The 22,312-nt window shown below is 42.1% G+C and overlaps 1 protein-coding gene across 1 annotated transcript in view; it reads right to left on the bottom strand.

The window, feature by feature from the left end:
* Positions 1-21,197, bottom strand: part of LOC117459460 (FERM and PDZ domain-containing protein 4-like) — a 68,084-nt gene extending 46,887 nt beyond the window's left edge. Inside the window, exon 1 of the mRNA XM_034100246.2 lies at positions 21,125-21,197. Coding sequence (XP_033956137.1) covers positions 21,125-21,195 — 71 coding nt within the window. The 5' untranslated portion in view covers positions 21,196-21,197. The remainder of the gene's footprint in view (positions 1-21,124) is intronic.
* Positions 21,198-22,312: the final 1,115 nt, after the last annotated feature.

The raw sequence follows: 22,312 nt of genomic DNA on the forward strand, positions 1-22,312 counted from the left end.
TGACAAACTAAATCAAACACTTTTTGTACTTGAAATGTAGTATTTTTGGTGTGTTATTGCTACCATAAAACTTTGATAACTATGATCTGATTCCTGCTTGGTAAGAAAAAACTAAAACATAATCCCCCAATCACTTAATCCATGTACATGTTTTTACACAGACAATAAGGAAAGTCATCAAAAGATCAACAGCTGTTCGTAATGAATCTGTGACCCCAAGCCAGAGGGCCATAAAAGGCTCCAACGAGCAGCAGCAACCTCCATGTAAACCACCCATGGAGCTTCATCAACAAAGCCCTCACTAAAGAGCTTTGATTTGGAAGTAGTGACAGAGGTGGAAAATGTATCTTCAACTCCAAAAATGTGCACATTAGTCCAACATGGCGACGACATGCGCAGCGACCACAGCAAGCAAACAACAAGAAGCGTCAAGGGACTCCAGGACTTACTGGAAAGCGGCTAACATCCCCAGTTCTTCATCGTCGTCGCACGGCTCCATCCTGTCAGCCGGACCGGCAGATGAAGGTGTGAGCGGGCGGAGAGAGTGGGACGGACGCCCCGGCCCCACCACCACCAAAAGGCTCAGAGCGTCGGAGAAAGAGTCCTGCTCCCTGATCAAACTCCTCCACTCTAAAAATCCACTTCCCCTGAATCTCTTTAAAAAAAAAATCCCCAAACCCAATTTTCTGTGTGTGCGTGTCCATATGTGTATGTTTGAGTGTGTTCGTGTTTTTGTTTTGTTTTTTCATTCCTAGCTTGGTGCCAAATGTTCCAGCTTAGCACTGCTGTGCAGCACCGCCGGTGATGGATTTAGCCGGGGCATCTGGGCCAGCGGGGATAAACTCTGTTCACTCACACATACACACAGAAACGCATGGACAACGGCACACACACAGGCATGCACCGAGTGTCATGCAGTGAGAGATCGAAGGGGACAATGTTGGGGAAACCTCCCCCACACGGAATCATCAGAGAGATGACAATATGTGTGATATACAGTGTGTCTAGCCACACACACACACACACACACACACTCACTCACTCACTCACTCACTGCACACACACAGCTTGCACTCAGAGCAGGGTGGATCAATGCATGAACAGATGTGTGCCAACTTTAGAGCTGCTACTAAGCACAGACATCAGCAGCTGTACTTACCGTGAGCATGTGTGTGTATCTCAGACACAAAGATGTCTGACACACTCTTAAACCCCGATGCCGCAGAGAAAGGACGCTATAGTAGACTGTTCGTGTATATGTGTGTATATGTGAAGGGATGCGATCAATGCCTGCGACATGATTCTCTCCGGTCAGAGCAGGCAGAGGTCAGCAGTGCCTGAGGCCATGCAGCAGACAGCTGGAGATTAACACAGCAATAATGTATACAATTAGAGAAGGACACAACACAATAGGGCAGACGTCCGTGCTGACTCAGCAGAAGTAAACAACGACTGGTGACAATACCATCTGATTGTGTACAGTGAGAAAGAAAATGTATTCACACACCATCACATACACTACCCTCTCTCTCAATGAGGAAGGACAAACTATATGAAAATACTAAAACACACTAAATCTAGACTGTCTGGACTATGTGGGGGGTGTAGGGCACTATCCCTATAATAAAGGCAGAGTGGGAGGGTCCTGGTAATCTTTACTCCCTTTGCAATAGCATGTGGACACAAACAACTCAAGGGCATAGCTAACACAGACTTTAGGAGTTCACAGGGTAAAATGTGAAGTAGCTACAGGTGTTACGACCCGCCCTCTACTTAAGGTAGAGACTCGTTGGGGAGACCCTGCAACATAGAAAACAACACAGCAAACACGCAGCATTTAACGGTGTTCATTTATTGAGATATCCATACTTACATGGCCAACCGGCAAATGAACAATACGCTGGAGGACAGGAAACAAACAAAAGGACAAAGGGGGCCTGAGCCAGCCACACCACGGGCCGTAGGACCCAGAGCTTCCCTCCGCTACCCAAAAACCTAACAAGTCCCTGCGGGAGAAAACAAAGCCGCGAAAAAACCCAAACTACCTGTTCCTCCAGAGTACATAGGATACAGACCATAGACTGTATATATATATATAGTCTATATACAGACACAATAAATCTACAGATCCTGAAGCAGAAGAAGGAGGACACCACAAACCACCTCCTCCGGTGTCAAGAATGGGGAAGAGCAACACACTCTCACTCCCTAAGCGTCCAACAGTGACGTTTGGTCAGTGTCCGTGGCGTCCAATTGTGACGCTCCTAGGCTCCTTCAGCGTCATAAAGGGACGCCAATAGCTTTCAACTGATTGCAATGTATTCCCATCTGCGTCGGGATTTGACGCTCATGGAAGCACGGCAATTGTTTGTGTCGGCTGCCCTTAAAGGCAATGTGAGCCTCCATTCCCATTGGATAACGGAGAATTGTACACCCGGAAGTAAGTATTCCTCTTACTGTCGATTGATTTTACAGTGATATCTGCACTACTCATCGACTAAAAAACACCAGATTATCCTTGTTAATTACACAACATTGATTGGTTTAAATTGTGTGCAATGCTTTTGTATTTTTCCCCTTCGATTCGGAGAAACAAATATTTTTTCTCAGTAAAGGATGGCAGAAGACACTACACTACCCAGAATCCCCAGCTATCGTTTGGCCTACACCATGTGCTCTGTTTGACAAACCCCGTTTTTTTCACCATTCTTTCCGATGGCTGGCGTCTATGTCACATGATCTTCAAATTTGTCCCTGCAGAAAAAGAAAACATGGCCGAACTTCGTTTTATTCTCGGTGGAAAATGCCTATTTTAAAGTTAGTTTGGCCATTAAAATGCGTTTTGATGTCATTTGATGCGAGAAATATGAGTTGTTATTTCAGATTATGTGTGCAGTGGATGTACATGATCTTTAGTTTGCTAGTTATTACGAAGATTACTTCAGGAAATCGGGACGTTTTCATTGTTACCAAGGTGGTTGCTAGGGACGCTGCTATCGATATTATTTCTGTTATGTTGTGTAACTGTTTAATGGTGTTATCTTTATTGCTACCCCCTTCCCCGTCAATGTATAGTGTTGGTCCACAGCCTAAACATATTAGTTTAACAAAATCCGCATCTAAAAATAGCCTACGTTATTTTCCCCTGTGCAATTCCAGTCTCACATCTCACAGCACATCGTCATTAACAAATACCGGAAACAGACCGAAAACACTTTATTCCGAGTGTGCTTGCTTTCCTCTTTGAAAGTCATCACATAACGGCATTGTAATACACGGTTCGGCTGCATTACATATTACATATCTGCCGTAGTTCTGTATTTATAGAGCCCTGATGAGAAGACCTCTAGACAAACATGAGGAACTGAAAACGTGACGTGGATCATAAATATATCAGCCATTAAACAACATCTTACATTTCTTTTCACACAATACGTCTCCTTGCCGTATCAACACTAATTCGGCTCACTTTTATATTTGATCCAATTGGTAGATAGGCTGTATTTACACCATAAAGGTGCACAGCTGATATAAAGGGACACCTGGTGGTTAAAGCATGTTATTGAATTTCATTATTTTTATTATTAGATATTAATACGATCCCTATAAAGTATATTCATTACTCGTTATTCTCTACTAATAGTTCATTAAAGACTGTATATAATGACTATTTTGCACATCCCTTTCAATATTTTCTAAGGTTTATTGACAGATCATATAGGCCTACACAACTGTGGTGTAGTTCTGCACTGAATGAAGAACTTGGGTTGCAGGTTCCTCAATAGTGCATTACAAGACATCTATCAATATTTGTGCATACCTCCAGCAATGTTAACTATGTTGAAGCACTTATTTTAACTGATATTATACATAATGTATTACTCTTATGATGTATGCAGATATTTCATCTCCGGCCTTGTCAGGTATTGAACAATCAATAAATAAAGAACACAGAATTGTTGAATATAAAACACAGAATTTGTGTGATTATACTAAATGATTTTAAAATAAACACAACTGCATATTTAACTGTTACACATGCTGATGTAACGCAAATGTTCCAACTTGGGATCAATAAAGTATATCTTATCTTAAGCTGATCGATGGCTACTGCCATATTTGCACAATGTGCCTCTGAACCTTGACAAGTGCATGTTTCAGGCTTATCAATTAATGTAATGTAATGTAATGTTATCACAGGGGTCACACACATAAGACCAGCTGTTAAATAAAGCTCTTCTGACCTTAGCTGGCATGTGGGTATATATATTAATACTGCCCATAATGGGCACAAGCAATTTTCACCCATTTATTAATTATATGTTTTTAAATGTGAGTGTTTCCTATCCCCTAACCTCCAGGGATGTACACAGTTTAATACTGGCAACTTCTTATTATGGGAAATACGAAAAACGGGATCTTTTAAAAAACTAAACTCCCCAGTAGAGCGTGCCATAGAGAACATGTGCGAAACAGAATAGCCAGCATGTGTAGTTCTGGGGACGGGGTGTGGGGAGGGGGACGCGGTGGACCCGTTCAAATCCAGTTTGGACAGTCTGCCGTAGGTTCCATCCCATTTCAAGTGCTGTTCGAGAATCGGCTTAACCCTCGGAGCACACTCTCCAATCACAGAGCTTGAGGACTATCACGGGGTTTGTCAAACAGAGCACATGGTGTAGTCCACACGATAGCTGGGGATTCTGGGTAGTGTAGTGTCTTCTGCCATCCTTTACTCAGAACATATATTTGTTTCTCCGAATCGAAGGTGAAAAATACAAAAGCATTGCACACAATTTAAGCCAATCAATGTTGTGTAATTAACAAGGATAATCTGGTGTTTTTAGTCGATGAGTAGTGCAGATATCACTGTAAAATCAATCGACAGTAAGAGGAATACTTACTTCCGGGAGTATGGGAATGGACGCTCACATTACCTTTAAGGGCAGCCGACCAAACGAATGCCGTGCTTCCAGAGCGTCAAATCCCGAGCGCAGAGGGAATACATTGCAATCAGTTGAAACGCTATTTGCGTCCCTTTATGACGCTGAAGGAGCCTAGGAGCGTCACAATGGACGCCACGGACCCTGACCAAACGTCGCTATTGGACGCTTAGGGAGTGAAAGTGGTTGGGAGGACAGGAAACAAACAAAAGGACAAAGGGGCCTGAGCCAGCCACACCACGGGCCGTAGGACCAAGAGCTTCCCTCCGCTACCCCAAAAAACCTAACAAGTCCTGCGGGAGAAAACAAAGCCGCGAAAAACCCAAACTACCTGTTCCTCCAGAGTACATAGGATACAGACACAATAAATCTACAGATCCTGAAGCAGAAGAAGGAGGGACACCACGAACCACCTCCTCCGGCGTCAAGAATGGGGAAGAGAGCTCTTCTCCTCCAGCTTCTGCTTTTCAAGTCCCCAAACCAGGAATTTAGAGAAAGTGCAATGGTTGATGTTTCTGTGGTTCCAGTGGACCTGGTCCAACTCCTCATCTATTTTGTGGTTAATGTTTACGAGAGAATGGAGATCGGAGAACATTTCTGTGACGGGATTGTTCTATAAATAAAATAGCCATCAAAAGCTAATAAAAAAACCACAATTGTATTCCAAGATTTGGTTTTTCTATTGCTTCCGCCTTTTTTTGGTAATATTATTTTAGTGTATTAAGGTAGAGGGGGTGACTTAAGCTGCATTTCATGTAAAGTTGAAGATGTCAGAAAGCACCGTTCAGCCTGTTGGAAGTGTTGTTGGCCCGATTCTTTAACACGTCCGTTGCAAAGACTGTTCATGATAAGCAGAGTGATATGCAGTACCTACAATCTCAACCACTCAACCCTATAACATCTTGGAAAGTGCTGCCTGTCTGATTATCCTCCGATTTATGACTGCATGGTCCAATGTCCTCTGCAGTCACCCTCTGTGGCGAGGACATCATTCTTTGGAATTTGCCTTCTGTATATAACAATATCAATTTGCTAGTGTTACAAAATGCAGATGGTTGTTTTGTAAGCACATGCCAGTTCAAGCTCTGTTTCCTTTGAGATGCCACCTGGTACTGACTCTTGGCCAAGCTATCTATAGCCACGTCTACAGGGACGTGGCTACTGATTTGTGCACGCTCACGACCGCTGTGTGTCTAATTTTATATACAAGGCACGATCAAACATGCTGTTAGGCTGAAATACAGGCGATGCTGAGTCAATATCAAATGTATAAATCAACCAGGCAGGTTCCTGACCACAAGAACAAGTCTTAAATCTGCAAATAATACTTTCCTAATTTACAAATCTACATTCAAATTGTTCTTCCTGAATGTAAATAAATGTGTTTTCTCGCTGTCCAGTAAAGGTTAGGATTAAGAATTAAAGTAAGGTATAGGTTACTAGAAAGGTGAGGCGCAAAGGCGAGCTTGGTAGTGAAACAAATATAGGGTTATGGAACAAGGCCGTAAAAAACAGCACACTTGCTGATGTGTATATGTGTGATAGTGTGTGTTTGTGTGTGCAAGTAATGCCGGAAAAGACCTGGCCTAAAGACCGCACCTCCATCGTGTCCATCTGGAGGCTTTGAAGACCTTATGTAACCCCGTTGGTTTACTGGGAAAAGCATCAAAGAGTCTCCTCGGTAAAGGCACCTTGATCTGTTATCCACTTACTACAATGGAGCTCTATTTTATGTAATACTATGTAGATGAGTTGGGTGAAGAAGGGCAGGGAGAAAACATAAAGGGAGGGAAATGAAAGGGAATACAGGAATTGAAGAATGAGGGGAGATTCAGCAAAATAAAAAATATGGATTTTAAATGTTTTGTGCAGGGATGAAAGCAATTCCCACCTGTATCACCGACATCAAATAACAGCTAACCGTTTCATTTGTTTATAACACACTACAGGAAAAAGAAATAGGGCCTCTTTAAATATCTTTAATCATTACCAAATGAAGAAACATGTGCCAGCCACATGCTGGAGACACACATAGTTTACTAGACATTTGTTGTGGTATTAAAGCAACAGTATCAGCCTACGTTTCTGTGGTCAAAAATATTTGCAATGCTAAAAAAAACGTTGCTATTGTGAGTGGTTTTGTGCAATTCCTATCAGAGATGTTGTATTTTTTAAATCTAAATGGTCGAGTAGGTACGGAGCCCCCTAGGGGACATGGAGAGAAAAAAAAAATTATTTGAAAAAAATGTTTTGCGCTATATATAACCTTTTTTGTTCAAATTATTATATTTTTCTTCTCCATGTCCCCTAGGGGGCTCCGTAAGTAGGTGATTGTTACTATGGCTTTTTTTTTTAAATAACGTTTTCTAATTTCTGTTTGCGTTCTGCAGCCAACTGGAATTTACATGATTTTCCATCCGACAGGAAGAAAGAGCAGAAGAAGAGGAGGAGGACTGGACTTTGAGCACCTGCCAGAAAACGAATTGGACTATGACCGATTTGACCTCAAGACCCTTCCCGTCTGACCCGACCAATCTGAGCACACACATCCTGCAGTGCCGCGGGGCACAGTGGTGGAGCGAGAGCAGATTATAATCAGAGGAAGCGCGATTTCAACACAAACAAATTCTCTGCACTTTTTTGGAGAGTGACAGAATTGGATCTGGTCTCTGACAAAGCAGCCAAGGTGTAACACTTTATTTAGCAAACAATAAAAGCTCAACAGTAAAACCACTGATTTCATCACATTCAATTTGTCCACTGACTTATGAACAAGAGTGATGACAAGGAAATATGTAAAATGGGAAAAAGAGATTTTGGGTTGTGCCCTGCTCAAAGAATGAATGATCACAGTCAAGAAATAAAGTTCATTTCCTTGTATCGTACATACCATATACAACCTCTTCCATGAGCATAAGTGAAAGAAAAACAAAGTTAGACGTAAACTGTGTTATTATGAAACTATCAGAATATGATAACATGTAAATCATATAAGTATTGTTTTCATTACACAGCATTTTAATGACCACAACATTTTATAAGTGAACAGTATTATAGATGCTGTGTTTTGATTGCTAAATGCCACTTCTGATTTAGTAGTATTTTTTTCCCATGGAGACAATAAAAGCAACCTTAGGCTGCGGCCACACGAGGACGAAAACGGCTAAACGCATAGGATTAACGCAAACGCAATCGCAAAAAAGCTTCCATCCACACGCAATAGTCATCCGGATAGTGTCTGTTCACACGAGACCGCTCCGTTTAGCTCCAACCGCTGGAGAAGCTGCAGTACATATGCAGCAGCCTGTAGGTAGCGCTGTAACTTCCTCCACAAAAGCAGCGAAGAAGAAGGTTGTCATGGTTGCCCTTCTGTTTATTCTCCGCGGTGGGGGCAGTCAACGTGAATTAAAGTTTAAATCTTCCGGACAAAATTATAAAAGTGCCGGTCAAAGGTCTTCTTTGTTATTTATTGAGCTTTAAAACAAATGAATAACGACTCTATAATATAATAATAAATACAGAGCCTCTCTTTTTCCTCCCTCTCTTCGGACAGCGTCAGTGTCTGTCTCATGCAGCAGCTGATCCAGTAATGAGTGACCCGGCCGACAGTAAAAATAAACATATTATAACTAGTTTAGGGAGTTTGAGAGGTAATTAAAATAGCTAAGGGTGATGATCTGACTTGAAGTGTGTGTTTTGCTGCAGCGGGAGGAGCTGCAGGTGAGCAGAGCTGCGTGTCTCCGTCCTGTCAGATTAGACTTCACTCGCGTTTAGGTCCATATCGAGAGAAAGATAAATAATCTGAATTCAGGTGCAGTTTACTTTGACACGGGGGTGAGCAGCAGAGGTGGGGAGAGGCGGGCTATTGCCTCATCATTATCAAAATGATCGTATAGGGCGTACACACGGAGCCGTTGGACCCCCAGAGCGTTGCGTATGCCGTTCTATCCACCTTGGGACCCGTTATCGTTTCCTCAGTCATTTAGTGCCGTATTCGGTCGTCCTCGTGTGGCCGAACGGTCTATATGACACTAAACAGTAACGCAAACGACCGTTTTCGTCCTCGTGTGACCGCAGCCTTAATCTTAAATATGTATGTATTGTATTAAGTTGTTAATTATTCTTAATTTCTGGAGTTACAGAGTTTACATTTGATTAAAGCCTTTACGGTGCAATAGGAATGAGAAGAGCAGCACAGCACTTGATTTAACTTGTATTGCAATGTGTGTCACATTTCATCTGCAGCTGCTGAGTCGATTCATATATTTGGAATATCAGTGGTTTGAAACCAAGAACAGCAGGAGGACATATTGAAAAAAGAAAACCAGTCCACGCCTGCCTGCCTGTGTGTATGTCTGACTGACACAGCTGAGCCAAGTCTGAATCTGAACCAAATTTCATTTGTCTGCTTTCTGGGCCACATGTTTCCTGGCCAATGACCTATCACCTCGTTTCTGTAATCCTCCGACAACGATGCTGCGATCTGGCGCTTCCTCAGTCCCACAGTGCACTGCTGACCAGCGGCCGCATAGCTTTGTGTAGGGTAATAAGAAAGTAAAAAACATATAGTTTAAAAAAACATACAATTAAATAAGGCTTTATTGGGTTTTTATATTTAATCTGGCAAAAAACAAAATTTTAAAGGATTTAAGGATTTCAATATTTAGATTGGAGCGTCGGAGGAATGTATTTTTGTATTAACTATGACACACGTCAACTCTAATGTAACTTTGTGCACATTATCACAGACCTTATGTCAGTGGCTTTGTAAGATGCATCCCAGTCATATACTCAAGTCACAAAACCACCAGTCATTTTCTACATGTTCATTTGAATTCACCGCAACTCTCTGCTGAGCTATATCGGCTAAAAGTCCATCAATCACAGCATATACATATGTGTGGGGTTTATCTGTGGATTAGCACTTCAAATGACAATCAGTAAACATACCATGTAGCTCTTAAAGAGACGATATTGAAACGATTAATTCCCCTCTTGACCCTCACTTACTTGGTATGCTGACCGTACAGCCTGCACACATGCAGCATCCATACACACTGTACAGTCTGCATGATACAGAACATGCAGTGTAGGAAGTGCCCTGCATACAAAGAAAGGCACTGAATAATAACATTTTATGAGACCACACCTCACGCACACATACGGCCACACTTCCCAGCAGCCAGCTAGCTAAACCCCCTCAATCCATGATGTAATCTCTAAGTGTGTTCAGTAATTACAAGGGCCTGGATTCCTCCGCTGCTTGGAGCCACCTCAGCCTTATGTAACGCACCACTCACGTGCCGTCAATTCACTGAGGAAGATTACAATATGGCTGCTTTAAAGCCTGCGGCAAGACGGTCGGCCATTAAATCCACCGACTTTCTCACATCGGCTGGGGAGACAGTGGATAGAGGACGAAGTGAAAAATAAGAGGGGATACTTTTGACCTGAAGAGATCAGTCAGTTGGGTAGAGAGATGCGACTCCAGTTTTCCAACCCATTCACTTCAATTTGATTGGGCATGCAACATCGTGAAGTAGAGCACTACATAATAAAATATGCATCCAGCTAGAGTTACAGGGTATTTTTCTTATATAAACATAGGATCCATTTATGAAATAAGATCTATTATTATAGGTAAAACTCCCAAACAGTGAAATAACTAGATACAATTCCACCTTGACAAACTAAATCAAACACTTTTTGTACTTGAAATGTAGTATTTTTGGTGTGTTATTGCTACCATAAAACTTTGATAACTATGATCTGATTCCTGCTTGGTAAGAAAAAACTAAAACATAATCCCCCAATCACTTAATCCATGTACATGTTTTTACACAGACAATAAGGAAAGTCATCAAAAGATCAACAGCTGTTCGTAATGAATCTGTGACCCCAAGCCAGAGGGCCATAAAAGGCTCCAACGAGCAGCAGCAACCTCCATGTAAACCACCCATGGAGCTTCATCAACAAAGCCCTCACTAAAGAGCTTTGATTTGGAAGTAGTGACAGAGGTGGAAAATGTATCTTCAACTCCAAAAATGTGCACATTAGTCCAACATGGCGACGACATGCGCAGCGACCACAGCAAGCAAAACAACAAGAAGCGTCAAGGGACTCCAGGACTTACTGGAAAGCGGCTAACATCCCCAGTTCTTCATCGTCGTCGCACGGCTCCATCCTGTCAGCCGGACCGGCAGATGAAGGTGTGAGCGGGCGGAGAGAGTGGGACGGACGCCCCGGCCCACCACCACCAAAAGGCTCAGAGCGTCGGAGAAAGAGTCCTGCTCCCTGATCAAACTCCTCCACTCTAAAAATCCACTTCCCCTGAATCTCTTTAAAAAAAAAATCCCCAAACCCAATTTTCTGTGTGTGCGTGTCCATATGTGTATGTTTGAGTGTGTTCGTGTTTTTTGTTTTGTTTTTCATTCCTAGCTTGTGCCAAATGTTCCAGCTTAGCACTGCTGTGCAGCACCGCCGGTGATGGATTTAGCCGGGGCATCTGGGCCAGCGGGGATAAACTCTGTTCACTCACACATCACACAGAAACGCATGGACAACGGCACACACACAGGCATGCACCGAGTGTCATGCAGTGAGAGATCGAAGGGGACAATGTTGGGGAAACCTCCCCCACACGGAATCATCAGAGAGATGACAATATGTGTGATATACAGTGTGTCTAGCCACACACACACACACACACACACCACTCACTCACTCACTCCACTGCACACACACAGCTTGCACTCAGAGCAGGGTGGATCAATGCATGAACAGATGTGTGCCAACTTTAGAGCTGCTACTAAAGCACAGACATCAGCAGCTTGTACTACCGTGAGCATGTGTGTGTATCTCAGACACAAAGATGTCTGACACACTCTTAAACCCCGATGCCGCAGAGAAAGGACGCTATAGTAGACTGTTCGTGTATATGTGTGTATATGTGAAGGGATGCGATCAATGCCTGCGACATGATTCTCTCCGGTCAGAGCAGGCAGAGGTCAGCAGTGCCTGAGGCCATGCAGCAGACAGCTGGAGATTAACACAGCAATAATGTATACAATTAGAGAAGGACACAACACAATAGGGCAGACGTCCGTGCTGACTCAGCAGAAGTAAACAACGACTGGTGACAATACCATCTGATTGTGTACAGTGAGAAAGAAAATGTATTCACACACCATCACATACACTACCCTCTCTCTCAATGAGGAAGGACAAACTATATGAAAATACTAAAACACACTAAATCTAGACTGTCTGGACTATGTGGGGGGTGTAGGGCACTATCCCTATAATAAAGGCAGAGTGGGAGGGTCCTGGTAATCTTTACTCCCTTTGCAATAGCATGTGGACACAAACAACTCAAGGGCATAGCTAACACAGACTTAGGAGTTCCACAGGGTAAATGTGAAGTAGCTACAGGTGTTACGACCCGCCCTCTACTTAAGGTAGAGACTCGTTGGGGAGACCTGCAACATAGAAAACAACACAGCAAACACGCAGCATTTAACGGTGTTCATTTATTGAGATATCCATACTTACATGGCCAACCGGCAAATGAACAATACGCTGGAGGACAGGAAACAAACAAAAGGACAAAGGGGGCCTGAGCCAGCCACACCACGGGCCGTAGGACCCAGAGCTTCCCTCCGCTACCCAAAAACCTAACAAGTCCCTGCGGGAGAAAACAAAGCCGCGAAAAAACCCAAACTACCTGTTCCTCCAGAGTACATAGGATACAGACCATAGACTGTATATATATATATATAGTCTATATACAGACACAATAAATCTACAGATCCTGAAGCAGAAGAAGGAGGACACCACAAACCACCTCCTCCGGTGTCAAGAATGGGGAAGAGCAACACACTCTCACTCCCTAAGCGTCCAACAGTGACGTTTGGTCAGTGTCCGTGGCGTCCAATTGTGACGCTCCTAGGCTCCTTCAGCGTCATAAAGGGACGCCAATAGCTTTCAACTGATTGCAATGTATTCCCATCTGCGTCGGGATTTGACGCTCATGGAAGCACGGCAATTGTTTGTGTCGGCTGCCCTTAAAGGCAATGTGAGCCTCCATTCCCATTGGATAACGGAGAATTGTACACCCGGAAGTAAGTATTCCTCTTACTGTCGATTGATTTTACAGTGATATCTGCACTACTCATCGACTAAAAAACACCAGATTATCCTTGTTAATTACACAACATTGATTGGTTTAAATTGTGTGCAATGCTTTTGTATTTTTCCCCTTCGATTCGGAGAAACAAATATTTTTTCTCAGTAAAGGATGGCAGAAGACACTACACTACCCAGAATCCCCAGCTATCGTTTGGCCTACACCATGTGCTCTGTTTGACAAACCCCGTTTTTTTCACCATTCTTTCCGATGGCTGGCGTCTATGTCACATGATCTTCAAATTTGTCCCTGCAGAAAAAGAAAACATGGCCGAACTTCGTTTTATTCTCGGTGGAAAATGCCTATTTTAAAGTTAGTTTGGCCATTAAAATGCGTTTTGATGTCATTTGATGCGAGAAATATGAGTTGTTATTTCAGATTATGTGTGCAGTGGATGTACATGATCTTTAGTTTGCTAGTTATTACGAAGATTACTTCAGGAAATCGGGACGTTTTCATTGTTACCAAGGTGGTTGCTAGGGACGCTGCTATCGATATTATTTCTGTTATGTTGTGTAACTGTTTAATGGTGTTATCTTTATTGCTACCCCCTTCCCCGTCAATGTATAGTGTTGGTCCACAGCCTAAACATATTAGTTTAACAAAATCCGCATCTAAAAATAGCCTACGTTATTTTCCCCTGTGCAATTCCAGTCTCACATCTCACAGCACATCGTCATTAACAAATACCGGAAACAGACCGAAAACACTTTATTCCGAGTGTGCTTGCTTTCCTCTTTGAAAGTCATCACATAACGGCATTGTAATACACGGTTCGGCTGCATTACATATTACATATCTGCCGTAGTTCTGTATTTATAGAGCCCTGATGAGAAGACCTCTAGACAAACATGAGGAACTGAAAACGTGACGTGGATCATAAATATATCAGCCATTAAACAACATCTTACATTTCTTTTCACACAATACGTCTCCTTGCCGTATCAACACCAATTCGGCTCACTTTTATATTTGATCCAATTGGTAGATAGGCTGTATTTACACCATAAAGGTGCACAGCTGATATAAAGGGACACCTGGTGGTTAAAGCATGTTATTGAATTTCATTATTTTTATTATTAGATATTAATACGATCCCTATAAAGTATATTCATTACTCGTTATTCTCTACTAATAGTTCATTAAAGACTGTATATAATGACTATTTTGCACATCCCTTTCAATATTTTCTAAGGTTTATTGACAGATCATATAGGCCTACACAACTGTGGTGTAGTTCTGCACTGAATGAAGAACTTGGGTTGCAGGTTCCTCAATAGTGCATTACAAGACATCTATCAATATTTGTGCATACCTCCAGCAATGTTAACTATGTTGAAGCACTTATTTTAACTGATATTATACATAATGTATTACTCTTATGATGTATGCAGATATTTCATCTCCGGCCTTGTCAGGTATTGAACAATCAATAAATAAAGAACACAGAATTGTTGAATATAAAACACAGAATTTGTGTGATTATACTAAATGATTTTAAAATAAACACAACTGCATATTTAACTGTTACACATGCTGATGTAACGCAAATGTTCCAACTTGGGATCAATAAAGTATATCTTATCTTAAGCTGATCGATGGCTACTGCCATATTTGCACAATGTGCCTCTGAACCTTGACAAGTGCATGTTTCAGGCTTATCAATTAATGTAATGTAATGTAATGTTATCACAGGGGTCACACACATAAGACCAGCTGTTAAATAAAGCTCTTCTGACCTTAGCTGGCATGTGGGTATATATATTAATACTGCCCATAATGGGCACAAGCAATTTTCACCCATTTATTAATTATATGTTTTAAATGTGAGTGTTTCCTATCCCCTAAACCTCCAGGGATGTACACAGTTTAATACTGGCAACTTCTTATTATGGGAAATACGAAAACGTCTTTTAAAACTACAACTCCCAGTAGAGACGTGCCATAGAGAACATGTTGCGAAACAGAATAGCCAGCATGTGTAGTTCTGGGGACGGGGTGGGGGAGGGGGGACGCGGTGGACCCGTTCAAATCCAGTTTTGGACAGTCTGCCGTGGTTCCATCCCATTTCAAGTGCTGTTCGAGAATCGGCTTAACCCTCGGAGCACACTCTCCAATCACAGAGCTTGAGGACTATCACGGGGTTTGTCAAACAGAGCACATGGTGTAGTCCAAACGATAGCTGGGGATTCTGGGTAGTGTAGTGTCTTCTGCCATCCTTTACTCAGAACATATATTTGTTTCTCCGAATCGAAGGGGAAAAATACAAAAGCATTGCACACAATTTAAGCCAATCAATGTTGTGTAATTAACAAGGATAATCTGGTGTTTTTTAGTCGATGAGTAGTGCAGATATCACTGTAAAATCAATCGACAGTAAGAGGAATACTTACTTCCGGGAGTATGGGAATGGACGCTCACATTACCTTTAAGGGCAGCCGACACAAACGAATGCCGTGCTTCCATGAGCGTCAAATCCCGACGCAGATGGGAATACATTGCAATCAGTTGAAAGCTATTTGCGTCCCTTTATGACGCTGAAGGAGCCTAGGAGCGTCACAATTGGACGCCACGGACACTGACCAAACGTCGCTATTGGACGCTTAGGGAGTGAAAGTGTGTTGGGAGGACAGGAAACAAACAAAAGGACAAAGGGGGCCTGAGCCAGCCACACCACGGGCCGTAGGACCCAGAGCTTCCCTCCGCTACCCAAAAACCTAACAAGTCCTTGCGGGAGAAAACAAAGCCGCGAAAAAACCCAAACTACCTGTTCCTCCAGAGTACATAGGATACAGACACAATAAATCTACAGATCCTGAAGCAGAAGAAGGAGGACACCACGAACCACCTCCTCCGGCGTCAAGAATGGGGAAGAGAGCTCTTCTCCTCCAGCTTCTGCTTTTCAAGTCCCCAAACAGGAATTTAGAGAAAGTGCAATGGTTGATGTTTCTGTGGTTCCAGTGGACCTGTGTCCAACTCCTCATCTATTTGTGGTTAATGTTTACGAGAGAATGGAGATCGGAGAACATTTCTGTGACGGGATTGTTCTATAAATAAAATAGCCATCAAAAGCTAATAAAAAAAACCACAATTGTATTCCAAGATTTTGTTTTTCTATGCTTTCCGCCTTTTTTTGGTAATATTATTTTAGTGTATTAAGGTAGAGGGGGTGACTTAAGCTGCATTTCATGTAAAGTTGAAGATGTCAGAAATCACCGTTCAGCCTGTTGGAAGTGTTGTTGGCCCGATTCTTTAACACGTCCGTTGCAAAGACTGTTCTGATAAGCAGAGTGATATGCAGTACCTACAATCTCAACCACTCAACCCTATAACATCTTGGAAAGTGCTGCCTGTCTGATTATCCTCCGATTTATGACTGCATGGTCCAATGTCCTCTGCAGTCACCCTCTGTGGGCGAGGACATCATTCTTTGGAATTTGCCTTCTGTATATAACAATATCAATTTGCTAGTGTTACAAAATGCAGATGGTTGTTTTGTAAGCACATGCCAGTTCAGCTCTGTTTCCTTTGAGATGCCACCTGGTACTGACTCTTGGCCAAGCTATCTATAGCCACGTCTACAGGGACGTGGCTACTGATTTGTGCACGCTCACGACCGCTGTGTGTCTAATTTTATATACAGCACGATCAAACATGCATGTTAGGCTGAAATACAGGCGATGCTGAGTCAATATCAAATGTATAAAATCAACCAGGCAGTGTTTCCTGACCACAAGAACAAGTCTTAAATCTGCAAATAAATACTTTCCTAATTTACAAATCTACATTCAAATTGTTCTTCCTGAATGTAAATAAATGTGTTTTCTCGCTGTCCAGTAAAGGTTAGGATTAAGAATTAAAGTAAGGTATAGGTTACTAGAAAGGTGAGGCGCAAAGGCGAGCTTGTAGTGAAACAAATATAGGGTTATGGAACAAGGCCGTAAAAAACACACACTTGCTGATGTGTATATGTGTGATAGTGTGTGTTTGTGTGTGCAAGTAATGCCGGAAAAGACCTGGCCAAAAGACCGCACCTCCATCGTGTCCATCTGGAGGCTTTGAAGACCTTATGTAACCCCGTTGGTTTACTGGGAAAAGCATCAAAAGAGTCTCCTCGGTAAAGGCACTTGATCTGTTTATCCACTTACTACAATGAGCTCTATTTTATGTAATACTATGTAGATTGAGTTGGGTGAAGAAGGGCAGGAGAAAACATAAAGGGAGGGAAATGAAAGGGAATACAGGAATTGAAGAATGAGGGGAGGATTCAGCAAAATAAAAAATATGGATTTTAAATGTTTTGTGCAGGGATGAAAGCAATTCCCACCTGTATCACCGACATCAAATAAACAGCTAACCGTTTCATTTGTTGGATTTGATGGCCCACACTCTTCAATGCTAGAAGTCCTTACTGTTTCATTAGAAAGAGAATGGAGATTCAGCCTCTCGTGTATTACACCCTCTCTATCAGTCTATCAGTCATTAGACACCTGGCCCAGCCACCAGCTGACCAGTACAAAAAAGAAATCTGTCACCCTCAACTCTTTTTATTGGCATGAATGTAACAGGAACAATATGTCCAGGCATTAATAATAATTAGTTGAAAGATTACTCAGTCTGTACATTGTCAAAGACTTTCTTAAATAATGATTTTTTTGTTACCGAGGTCAGGTCATTTGCTAAAGTGATTTTAGTGTCTCTCTAGGTCGTCCTCAGGCGAGCCCTCCATCGTTGCTTCCAGTCATCCCGGTTCTCCATACATCTGGCCAGGTCATTGGTACTTTGTGCTATAGATATAGATATATTCAACACTCTGTATTCCAGCCAAACTACTATAATTACAAAGTGTACACTCAAATCAGAGAACACCGGAGTGACATTTTGGCACTGTGTTCTGGTGAAAACACACATACATGCTTTCCTTATCTATCTAATTACCTCTCTCAATCAATCAATACATATTTCTCAGCCAATTCCATATCTGATCTGCAAGCATCCGCTGTGAGATAAATGTGATTTGAACGCATCAAGACCTGCCATATAATATTATCAAGTTGGATTGGATCATAAAAGCCACAGCGCTATCACTGTGTAACCTTGTTACTGGGCAACCATAGTGATGGTGTTAACCTAAACTAATTAAAATGGAGCTAGCTGCAACAAAGAACGTTTGCGTTAATCAAATCAGGTAAGAAAAGCGTTAAAATGCTAAATGCATCTTTCCAATACCGTTTCACTGGGAGAAAGTAGTAGACGCTGGAAGAAGCCTCAAACTGAAGCCTGACTTTAAATCCTATCAAAGTGTCCTATCAAACCACAGAGCTTGAACGAGGTAGAAAATATAGTTGCTAACTTACTACAGTAGGATAAGTGGGCGGGCTCAGATCAGAGGGTCTCCACCCAACTGTGAAAATGTCTGCCACACACTGCGCTTGCCTGGGAGAGAAAAAACAAAAACAACTTCCTCCAAAGAAATTCTGAACTCTTCGCAGCATCTGCTTAGATAACATACGGCCGGCAACATGGAAACACACTGCCATGTTTGAATCCCTGTGCCGCACCATATGGATGTAGCATGTCATTATTTTGATAATCCGATATGATTTAAATAGCGAAGATAGAAGAGAGAAAATACAGAATAAGTTCAATCAAAGCCCATACGCACGAGACATACTGGAACACACCCCTTTAACACATATAGGGCAGGACACGCATCCACAAAGCTCATCATTACATTATATTGACACAGAGGATGAGATATGAGTATATACTATATCTTACCCCCCCCATGACCCAATGTACCACCATGCTGCGCCTCTTTGCCCGACTGTATCCTAATCCTCATGCCGCCGCCAGCAGAGCGGCAGGCTCCAATAAAACAATATCCAACTGCAGCCAAATTACTTTATGTTTGTGTCAGTGGGGGTCGGGGGAAGAATAATATAGTTGTGAAGCAGTTGAGATAACAGAACAATGGAAGAGATGGTGGGAATATAAGGCAGAGGGTCCAGAAATGGGTAAAGAAGTGAGGAAGATAGTCGAATAACATATGTATTCCTTTTTTCTTTACACCTGTAGCTCCTGTTGTGGTATAATCATTAGGTTTTAGTGAATGGCAGTTTGTCCAGAAATGGTAATTAAATTAATATTTGACTATGATATTGTTTAAGTGTAACGATCGCTATGACCTTTTAAGACTTTAAATACAGCACAAGAACATTACCCGTTAGCATGCACATTACTGAGTCACAGAGGTGCATGAGGAGAATTCAATATGAGGAGGAGACCTCTCTCCTCAAAGAGAGGAGGGTCACTAGTGATTTTACATCTAACTGTCAGGCTCATCTTCCCAACACTTTTGAGACGTTTTAAAAAATGAAATATGCACTTGTCATTTTTACATCAATAAATGAATAAATGGGTTTTTTTTAAGAAAAGTTTGGTATTTTGGTTAGCTTGGCTTTAAGTGACTTAAGTTAGAATGAAAAAATAACCTTTTGTATCATCTCTCAGCATGAAAACACATGTATATAAAAAACGAAATACATTAGTATGAAGTTCATGTTGCAAATTAGAACAGAAAAATACATTTAAATGTAATTGTTGTGCACTATATGTCCTTCTATAAGATGGACTATTATTAATCCCTCGTGGGGAAATTGTTTCTCTGCATTTGACCCTATAGTGTTAGGAGCAGTGTGCTGCCATTTTGAACGGCGCCCGGGGAGCAGTGTGGGGAACGGTGCCTTGCTCAGGGACACCTCGGTAGCACCTGGTCTTGCCGGGACTTGAACTGGTGACCTTCCAGTTGCCAAGCCAAGTCCCTATCGACTTCGCCGCCACCACCCCTATATATATTATGCACAACATAGTCATTTATCTTAGGCCCTAGAGCAGCAGAGCATTGCCAAATGGTAGTATCGTCAGCACGAAATGCATCCCCATTTGTCCTTTTTTACACCAAAAAACTAACCTGCTTTTCCCGCCTTTCAAGCCCAGCTAACATTTGTCATTTCTATTTAGACATTCCATTTCAAAGACGGAAACCCAGCGTCTGGCAAAGACGGATAAAAAGAGCAGAAAGCATTAATATTCCAGCTGGCTCTGAAATATTCCTCAAACAAAGTTGAATCAGTCTTTGTGTAAAGATACGGAAAACTCCACGGGGAGTTGTTCGGGGTGATATAAAGACATGGTGAGAGTGTGAGAAAGTGAGTGTGTTCAAACTTGTGTCTGTCTTGGCGAAGAGTAATTACGTGTTATCGGGGTGAAGTGATGGAGAGCGGAAAGAAAGTAAAGGAAAGGTGGAAGAAAGGCTTGATGAACAACACTGCAGGTTTTCTGAGGCCGAGATTCTCTGAAGAATTCGAAGCGAGAGGTGATTTATGGTTTCTATCTAAAGAAACTAATGCAGTGCTTGTTTTATTCACTGCGACTGAGAAGAGGACTCCCATTACAGAACCACAAGTGATTAAACCCAGATGAAACAGATAATCACACCACTGTGGGCTGAAAGCTAAGTCTCAGCGAGAGCATTGCATCCGTACACTATGCAGATCTTTAATCCTCTTCTCTCCCGTCCTTTCCTAGAGAGCATAGTTTGACTTCTCCTGGAGGAAAGAACAAACCATTCCTCAACGGAACAAAACATATATCTTGTTAACGTCTAAGATAATCTGACTCCGTTTTCAAAATTGCAAAGGCAACGCAATCACAGGCTCAAAAACTATGCAGAACTACATTTGATATTGACGATCTTAATGAAAACACATTGATCACACCATGTGTTCGTATCAAGGGACTCGTATTATATTGGAGTCTACATCAGTGTTATACATGACACAGAAGTGATATCTAAGAACAGATTCAATCCTCTAATTGGATTCAGATGGAAAATATATCACTTCTTATTAAGCAAAGTGACTAATATACATATGTAGACGAGCTTAAATCATATTTTCCCTGAGGAATTCTCTAGTTATTAGAATAATGTGCTTACTCATCATTTCCGAGAAAAGATGTCTCCGTCCACGTAGCCTCAGAAGAGACCTTGACTGAAGAAGAAGACATCTTCGGACGCTGGTCCTCGAATAGTTTACAGCCAACGGGAGCTGTAAGAGGAGTCAGGAGTTGGTCAGAGCTGACTGATGTGAGGTCAGTGCTACAGTCAAAGGATGTCCAAGAGGAGTCAGAGGAAACAGATGGGCTTGTGTCCGCGGTCTCCTCTCGCAATCCATCTCCACGGTCCATGGTGCAAGAAAGACAATTGAGAGAACGGGACAATGAAGACGAATGAAAAAGACAAAACAATAAAGGAGACTTGGGTGAAGACGGGCAAGTAGATGAATGCATCAAAAGATGGCGTGATAAAGCGAAAAGCTGGAACTAGATGATGATGAAAAAACACTTCAAAATATTCAAAATAAAAGGAAAGCGATGTCTTTGCATTCCGACTGGCCAACGGCTCCTCACGCTTCTCTTCTGTCTCTGGAGAGTTCTGAGTGATGAATGGAATGGAAGGACAAAAGACCAATCAGAGGAAACACTAGACAAAAGAGATTGAGATATGGATGTGAGGGCAGGAACAGAAAAAACACTCAGGGACTGAAGAGGAAGTGAGACACGGACACCGGAGAGTCCTTTTGAAAAAGCTGCAGATGTGTAAGGGAGGTGATCACAAACAAAAGAACAGGCGGCATCAGTTGAAAGGTGCGGGCAGCAGCACTTACAAGGTGATAACTCACATCTCATTACATCCCATTTCCCCCCCCAAAAGAAATTGAATCATGTGGGAAGTGGATAGAGTCGGAGCGGGAAATCGATTGGAGAGGCTTGAACTGGTGGCTTCTGTGGCTACATGATAGCAGCAGGCAAGAGAGTGCCGTTTTGGGTTGCACTGATAAGCAGTTTATTACAAGAAGTCTCACCGCACCTAAATACAATTAGGGCGCACCACTTAAACCCATTAGGACCCTGATATGAGGAAGCCAGGTTAGCCAGCCTCCCATAGGCACACTGGGAATAGGCTAAGAGCATTGTGCTGCAGACAGTAGAGATACAGTATATTATCTCAGCAGTTCATTGTCACATGGAAATTGTATTTTGATATACTAGACAGTTCGGGAATTGGCCGATTTGATTTTTTTTCCTGAGTTAAAGGAGAAAATGAATGCTACTCCCATGTTTA

The sequence above is a fragment of the Pseudochaenichthys georgianus genome, chromosome 2, assembly GCF_902827115.2.
Source record: "Pseudochaenichthys georgianus chromosome 2, fPseGeo1.2, whole genome shotgun sequence".
NCBI classification, from domain to species: Eukaryota; Metazoa; Chordata; class Actinopteri; order Perciformes; family Channichthyidae; genus Pseudochaenichthys; species Pseudochaenichthys georgianus.